This window comes from Galeopterus variegatus, unplaced genomic scaffold (genome assembly GCF_000696425.1).
Source record: "Galeopterus variegatus unplaced genomic scaffold, G_variegatus-3.0.2 Scaffold3963, whole genome shotgun sequence".
Classification (NCBI taxonomy): domain Eukaryota; kingdom Metazoa; phylum Chordata; class Mammalia; order Dermoptera; family Cynocephalidae; genus Galeopterus; species Galeopterus variegatus.
Window position 1 is genome coordinate 21,660 of NW_007730074.1, and position 8,655 is coordinate 30,314.

The 8,655-nt window shown below is 35.6% G+C and overlaps 1 protein-coding gene across 1 annotated transcript in view; it reads right to left on the bottom strand.

Moving 5' to 3' along the window:
* The window catches only part of LOC103601962 (chromosome unknown open reading frame, human C15orf43), a 22,950-nt gene that overhangs the window by 2,179 nt on the left and 12,116 nt on the right, over window positions 1-8,655 (bottom strand). The window contains exon 6 of the mRNA XM_008586360.1: window positions 3,079-3,167. Within this exon, the coding sequence (XP_008584582.1) occupies window positions 3,079-3,167 (89 nt within the window). The remainder of the gene's footprint in view (window positions 1-3,078; window positions 3,168-8,655) is intronic.

An 8,655-nucleotide genomic window follows, 5' to 3' on the forward strand; every position in this document is an offset into this window, starting at 1 on the left:
AAAAAAAAAAAAAAAAAAAAAAAAAAAAAAAAAAAAACATCCTAAAGGACTGAACCCTACCCACCCAGGCTCAAACAAATAATTATCTGGCCTAAAATGCCAGTAGTGCCCAAACTGAGAAACCCTGTTCTAAGGCATAGCTCTAACTTGTATTTTATATAACAAAAAACCTCAATTAATTCTATTTTGAGATTTAACAGTTGTTGAGTTAAACCCAATCCATTTCAAGGAAGATATAGTCAAGTTTTAATCATAAAAATTGATACTACAGCCTAAATCAGAATTCTCACTCACTAAATATTTAAATAACGCAAGCTGATTTTTTTCTGACAAGAAGTTATCCAATACAAACAGATCGGGCATGATAAAAAAGGGAAGTACTTGTCATTTCAGATCAAAGTTAAAGACAAATTATCTCTAAAAAATGAAGCTTTCTTCCAAGAAAGTGCTATTAAAATATTAAACGTAGAAATATAAAGGAAATAATTATTCAGTTGAGCAAATGAAAAGATCAGAAAATTTTACTTTAGTTCTACCAATAAAATTAACAACAGATTGGGCCAGCCCGGTGACGCACTGGATAAGTGCGCCGCTTGGGAAGCGCTGTGGCGCTCCCGCCCGAGGGTTCGGAACCCACATACAGACCAGTTCCCGCTCACTGGCTGAGCGAGGCACGGGAGCAACACCGAGGGTTGCAATCCCGTTGCCGGTCCCCGGTCCAGTACGGGGGCAACACTGAGGGTTGTGATCCGTTGCCGGATATGGAAAAAGAAAAAAAAAAAAAAAAAAAAAAAATTAACAACAGATTACTACAAGTTAAAGTTATATTTTAAAATTCTGATTAATGATTTTTTTTGGCAGCTGGCCAATACAGGAATCTGAACCAATAATTTTTTTTTTTTTCCTTTTTTTTTTTGTCTTTTTTTTTTTTTTTTCGTGACCGGCAACAGATCGCAACCCTCAGTGTTGCGCCCATACTGGACCGGGACCAGCAACGGGATCGCAACCCTCGGTGTTGCTCCCGCACCTCGCTCAGCCAGTGAGCGGCCGGTCTGTATGTGGGATCTGAACCCTCGGCGAGAGCACAGCCGCACTCCAAGCGGCGCACTGTAGCAGTGCGCCACCGGGCCGGCCCCTGAACCAATAATTTTTTATAGGTCTTTTTTAGTTTATTTTTATATAAGACTCTCGTGCCTTTTTTTTTTTTTTTTTTTTTTTTGTGGGCTGGCCAATATGAGGATCTGAACCCTTGACTTTTGTCATGTCTTTTTGAATAGTCAGATAGTTTTCTTTATCCAGCAATCACACGTTGAGCAGCATTGTTACATGTCCAAATATAAGCATATGTCTTAATTATATAGCTGATTTTAATATTTATCATTCACCTTTTAAATATATTATTAAATATTTGGTAAGTCCAAATGAACATGAAATATTCAGTACCTTGTGATGAAGTTGCCTGAAGCAAAATCGATACCAGTAATAAACAAAACAATAGTTTTTTTAAAAACTACATTTTATATGAATGTTTAGGTCTAGGGATAAATCTGGGCAGCAATCATCTCTCAGACTTAGGACTTAAATATTTCTACTTAGTTCATTATCCTTTGCAGTCTTCAATTGCTCTGGAGAGTCCCAGGATTGACTTTTCCATTACCACAGCTGGATAGCAGTTTTCTTGGTTTTCTCCAAGACTCAGCCCAAAACTGTACTTTAAAAGTTTTTTTAAAGTGCTTTTCTAAAGGCTATTTTCTATTATTCAAATGAATAAAAAAATAATAAAACAAATGGCTAGAAAAAAATGGTTATAAAGGACAAAAGACATCTAGGAATTTGCAGATTAGTTGCAAGAGGTAGTTTTAACACTGCTAAATAAAGAGAAAATGGTAAATATACAAATTATTTTTATTTGTTTATTGTTGTCGTTTTGGGTGGGGGAGTGAGGCAGCTGGCCAGAACAGGGATCCAAACCCTTATGTTATCAGCACAAATTATTTTTGAATGAATTTTCAAAAACCTATACTTTTAAAATCACTGTTTTAAAAACAATTTTTTTAAAAAATCTCTGGGTTGGCTGGTTAGCTCAGTTGGTTAGGGCGTGGTGCTGATAACACCAAAGCCACGGGTTCAGATCCCATATAGGGATGGCCAGTTAGCTAACTGGGTGAGAATGGTGCTGACAACACCAAGTCAAGGGTTAAGATCCCCTTACCGGTCATCTTACTAAAAAATAAATAAATGAATAAGAAAACTCTAATTTTTAAATTGTTATCAATGACCCCACTGAATACTACCCAAATCAAAGTATCCAAATATCCACCTCATTCAGCACTATCCAAATCCCAGTGGCCACTTTTCAACTCATTCCCTTAGTTCCACCCTCTCAATGTCAGCCTTAGTTAACAGTATTCTCTTTATATAGGGCCCTGGGATAGGAAATCCAAATATGGAGCCCATGGACACCTGGGTGATCCATGAATAGGCTTCTGGGCATCTGTGAGCCTCTTTAAATTTGTTTTCTTTGTGTGTGTTTTGGGGGGTTTGTTTTGGTGGCTGGCTGATACAGGGATCTGAACCCTTGACCTTGGTGTTATAATGCTGCACTCTAACCAACTGAGCCAAGAGGACAGCCCAATCTCTTTAAGTTATATATAAAGTTTGTGTGTTATGTTTGTGTGTATGCTAGGGAAAGGGGCCTATATTTCATCAGATTCTCAAAGGAAACTGTGATTGAGGTTGTCCATATAATTTATCTTTCAAATTAGGACACTTGAGAGTAAAAACTGGTGTCAGGACAACAGGCATAAACTGAGACTGTCTCATGGAAACAGAGACATGTGTTCACCCTACCTAGAGGCCATTGTTCTAGCACAGAAAATATGAGGCATTTTGGTTTGACCCATCGCCATGTAATTTGACAAGTTAATTCATTCAATATATGAATGACATCTTCTCCATTACCATGTTTAACACAGGGGACTCTATTTTGTAGGCATTTGAAGTATAATAGCTTTATTCTACACAATATTCCTTCGTTTGTTCCCAACTGGGGTTTACTCTAAATTTTATTTTAATTACCTGTTACCATGTTGTTCACTGGATAATTCTGAAGAGGAAGGTACATCTGCTTTTCTACGACTGGAGTCCTTATAAAATGCTCTCCTGTGCTGTAAAATGAAACATACAGAAAGTCACATTTATATTTGTTTTTCTGGACTTGTTTTACAAATGAGAACTCCAGGCAATATATATAGTAACTTAATTTGCTCTTCAATCAGAGTTCAGTCTTATTGGATGAAAATGTTAACTGTGAACTTCTTTTGTGCTTCTAAGTAATATAAGGGCCAATATAGATATTTTCTGTTTTCATGGCCACTTAACAGTACAAATACTTACTGAGCCTATAGAAGTCTGGATCTTTTTCTCAATATCCCTGAAAGCACAGTAATTCAATAAAACTTTATAATTAGATAAAATACATATATATGTAATGTTAAATATGCCAAAAGAAAAGCATAGTAGACTCAATTTTCAATGATCACAGCATTTTTGTTATTCAGTGTTCAAATAATTAGGACTCTATTAACTATCACTTCCATTCTTTACCATAACAAATAAAAAATAAATGCCTGTGAAAATTATCATGTACAATAAGATTTCGAAGTGACTTCTTTTTTTTTTTTTTTTTTTCCTTTTTGAGACCGGCTGCACTGCGCTCAGCCAGTGAGCGGTGTGAGCGCACCGGTTATCCCTATATAGGATCCGAACCCACGGCGGGAGCGCTGCTGCGCTTCCAGCACTGCACTCTCCCGAGTGCGCCACGGGCTCGGCCCTGAAGTGACTTCTAAAATAAAAAAGTTTCGGCTCAGTTGGTTCGAGGGGCAGTGTTATAATACCAGGGTCAAAGGTTTGGATCCCCATATTAAACAGCTGTCCCCCCCCCAAGAATTAAATTATGCTTAGTGTGGTTGTGTAGTATAATTAATTATATAATTATAATTATATAACGATATTAGTATAATTAATTATATTAAAATAATTATATTTTATATAATATAATAATATGAATATAATCATAGTATAATTAATTATATTAATTATATTCTAATTTTTTTAAACTTAATAGCTCTCAACTAAAATATCCTATTTTCTAACTTTGCCAAATAATGTTTACTATACTTAGACTACATATAACCAATAAATAATACAATCGTATGAAAACAAAAACCTCAGTAAGAAAAAATTGTTAGTCATTCATCTTTAAATTTATTATTTTTCTCAGAAATCTAAAATTACAGTGAATGATAATAAAGGCTTTATTTTCAATTTTTTTAAAAATTAAAGACTTCATTTAAACTCTTCCAAAAGATACTATACCTCAGGATGAGATCCTACAAATAAAGCAAAATAGTGGTCCCAGAAAAGTGAGGAACGAAACAAGGACACCCATTAACGTTACCATTATTTATCATGGCTCTAAAAATTCTGGCCAAGCCATAAGAGATTGGGGGACAGGGGGAAGGGGGGTTGGAGGAGGAAAGAAAGAGATATCTAGTGAAAAGGAAGAAGCAATACATTCATTATTAACAAATGATATGATTTTGCATCCTAAAGAGCCAAGAGAATCAACTGAAATATTCTTAGAACTTAAAGAATTCCAAATGGGTTTCCTTTCTGCCGGGGGGAGGGCAGGAAACGCATGCAGGGTTGGCCTGTACTGGGATCCAAGCCTATGACCTCTAAGAACTTTCCTGTATACCAGAAATAACTAATAAAAAATAAAATGAAAAATAAAAAATAAAATTAACAATAGCAATAAAACACAAAAATCTAGGAATAAACTTAACAAGAAATTTGTGATTCTGTATGTAGAAAAATAGGAAACTTTCCAGAGATATAGAAAATAAAACAAATAATGAAAAACAAAAAGTATTTTCCTAGGTATGAATACTGTATAGAATTTATAAAGACATCAATTCTTCTCAAATTTAAGTTTAACATAAGGCTGGCCAATTAGCTCAGTTGGTTAGAGCACAGTGTTATAAAACCAAGATCAAGGGTTCAGATCCCAGTAACTGCCAGCAGCCAAAAAAAATTAAACTAAAATTAAAATAACTTTAACACAATTCTTAATAAAATCCAGAAGAAATTTTTAGAACTTATGAAAAAATTATTCTAAAATTCACCTGAAAAACAATGGGTTAGAAGATTTAATAGCAGACAAGACCCAAATTTATAATATAATGAAAAAAAAAAAAAACCTAGGAATAATCTTAATAAAAGAAGCACAAGATTTATATGAAGAAAATATGAAAATGTTCATTGAGGGCCTCAAAAGAAAACTTGAACAAGTGAAGAGAAAAACAGCATTTTCTCAGAAATGAAGGTTCGGCATTGCAGATATTTTCCCTATATTAAACTATACATATTTGTAATGCCACTAAAAATAGCAACAGATTTTTTTTTTTTGGGGAATGTAAACAAAATTCAGAAAGAATAGCCAAGAAAATTCTGAAAAAAAGTAACAAAGAGGAACTAGCTCTAGATATTAGGTTATACTATAAATAATTAAAACAGTGGCACTGGCATGTGATAAATGAATGAAATAGAATATAAAGTCCAGAAACAGATCCAAATACATACAGGGATTTAACATACAATGAAGGTGACATTTCAAGACAGTGTGGAAAAAAAGATGAATTATTCAATCAATAGCCATAAGAAGGTAGCTATCCAGAAAAAAAAAGTTGACCCCACCAAATGTATCAAAGATTTAAACATAAAAATTAAAATATCATTAAAAAGAAACCATAGCAAAAACAAACAAAAAAACCTTAGCATGGAAGACTTTCGTAAATGGGACACAAAACCTAGAAAGCCATATATATTTATAAATATATATAAATGTATATACATATAAATATACATATATAAATATATATATATTTTTTGGAGGCTGGTCTGTACAGGGATCTGAACCCTTGAACCCTTGACATTAGTGTTATCAGCACCACGCTCTATCAGTGAGCTAACCAGCCAGCCCAAGAAAATATTAATAAGTATGAATACATAGAGTAAAAACTTTCTGCATGGCAAAATCCATCATATTTAAAGGCAAAAGACAACAAGCTAATGAATAATTATAATTTGTTTCACGAAGAACTAATTCTCCTAAAACATAAAAGGCTCCTACCAAAAAAAAAAGCAAAACAAATAAACTAACTCAGTCAATAGAAAAATGTGCAAAGAATATGAACAAACAGTTCGCAGAAAAGGACATACAAGTGGTTCTTACAGAAATGAAAAGATGTTTAACCTCGTTCATAATAACAGCAATACAAAAGAAACTAGACTGAGATACCATTTTATACCTATCAGATTAGCAAAGATCAAAACCTGATCTTTTGCACACAGTGTTAGAGAAGGTATAGGGGAAAGGAGGGTGGGTAACCATCCCAGTTTACCCTAAATTGAGGGGCTTCCTGGAATGTGGGGCTTTTCAATGCTAAAACTAGGACAGTCACATGCAAACCTGGATCGGTTACCCTAGCCCAGAAAAGACACATATGCACAACCAGTAGGAGTGTAAATTGGTTTAACCTCTACTCGTGGCAATTTTACAAAAGCTATCAAAGATACAAATATACTTGCCTTTTGACCTAATATTCTCCTTCTAAGAAATTATCCTACTTGTACACATGCAAAATGACTTTATAAGATTATTCACTGAAGCACTGTTTTTATTAATAAATTAAAAATTATAGGTGGCTGGCCGGTTAGCTCAGTTAGTTAAGAGTGTGGTATTGTAACACCAAGGTAAGGGTTCAGATCCCTATACTTGCCAGTCACCAAAAAAATAATTATTATTATTTAAAAGTCCATGAAAGTAGGGGTCTAGTTAAATAGATAATGGTGAATTCATACTATGGAATACCTTACAGTACAAAAATGAAAAAGCAGGGTGGTGCTTGTATTAATTCATTTTGTGTTGCTATAATAGAATACTTGAAACAGTAATTTATAAAGAAAAGAGGTTTATTTGGCTCACGATTCTGGGACAACTGCATCTGGTGCAGTCCTCAGGCTACTTCTACTCATGGCAGAAAATGGCAGGCAGCTGGTGGGTACAAGCAGATCACAAGAAGAGAGGAAGCAAGAGACAGAGGGGAGGTGCCAGGGTCTTTTCTAAACAACCAGCTCTAATGGGTACTAATAGAGCGAGAACTCACTACCTCCACCCCTCAAGGAGAGCATTAATTCTTTCATGAGAGATCTGCCCCCGTGACTCAACCAGCTCCCAACACTGCCACACTGGGGATCAGACTGGGGGGACAACACATCCAAACTCTATCAGTGCTTATAACAGCTAGGTCAAAAGTTCAGATCCCCATACTGGCCAGCTACCTCCCTTCCCCCCCCCCAAAAAAGCTCTTCATATAAAAATATAGAATGATCTTCAAGATAAATCAATTAAAAGGGTTTCTGTCGTGAGTTGCACATGTAGGGCAATCTGATTGCTCTTCGTGTGGAATCAACATCAAGATAAATCATTGACTGGAAAGTAGCAAGGTACAGAACAGTATTTATAGCGTATTATTATCTGTGAAAAATAAAAGGAGGCAAGAAAGAATATTTAGCTAAATTTGCTAGTACATGTATGTATAAGAAACTGGAGCTGGCCGGTTAGCTCACTTGGTAGAGTGTGGTGCTAATAGCACCAATGTCAAGGGTTTGGAACCCCTACCAGCCAGCTACCAAAAAAAAGAAACTGATAGTACTGGTTGCCAATGGGAGGGTAATTAAATGGCTCTGCAGCAGCCAACATATTTTTACAGTATCCCCTTTTGTATACCTTGGATTTTAAACCATGTAAATATATTACCTATTAAAAATAATTAAAATTTAGAAATAGAAAAATAAAGAGTAGGCATGAATAGTTAAGAAAAATATTTCAAAGAAGAGTAAAGAGTTTGGGATTTGTCTTGTCAGGTATTAAAATACATAAAGAGCATGGTGCTGACAACACCAAGGTCAAGGGTTCAGATCTCCATACCAGCCAGCTGTCCCCCCATCAAAATACATAAATAAAGTTATATAATTTATAACACCACACTCTAAACAACTGAGCTAACCAGCTAGCACAAAAAATATAATTTAAGGGAATATTGTATTGCTATAAAAACAGAGACGGTCAGTTAGCTCAATTGGTTAGTGCCTGGTGTTGTAACACAAACGTCAAGGGTTTGGATCCCTGCACTGGCCAACCACCAAAAATAAATAAATAAATATAAAAACAGATTCACAGATTAATGGAATAAAACAGTCTAAAAATAGATCTTCAAATACAAAAAAAATACAGAAAAAGATTTTTTTTAAAAAATCACACATCAGCAGGAAACAAATTTATTTTTCAAAAAATGAGTGGAGGGCCGGCCCGGTGGCGCACTGGATAGTGCGCCGCTTGGGAAGCGCGGCGGCCCTCCCGTCTGAGGGTTCGGATCCCACATACAGACCGGCTCCCGCTCACTGGCTGAGCGAGGCGCGGGAGCAACACCGAGGCTTGCGATCCCGTTGCCGTCCCCGGTCCGGTACGGGGGCAACACTGAGGGTTGCGATCCGTTGCCGGACACGGAAAAAAGACCAAAAAAAAAGACA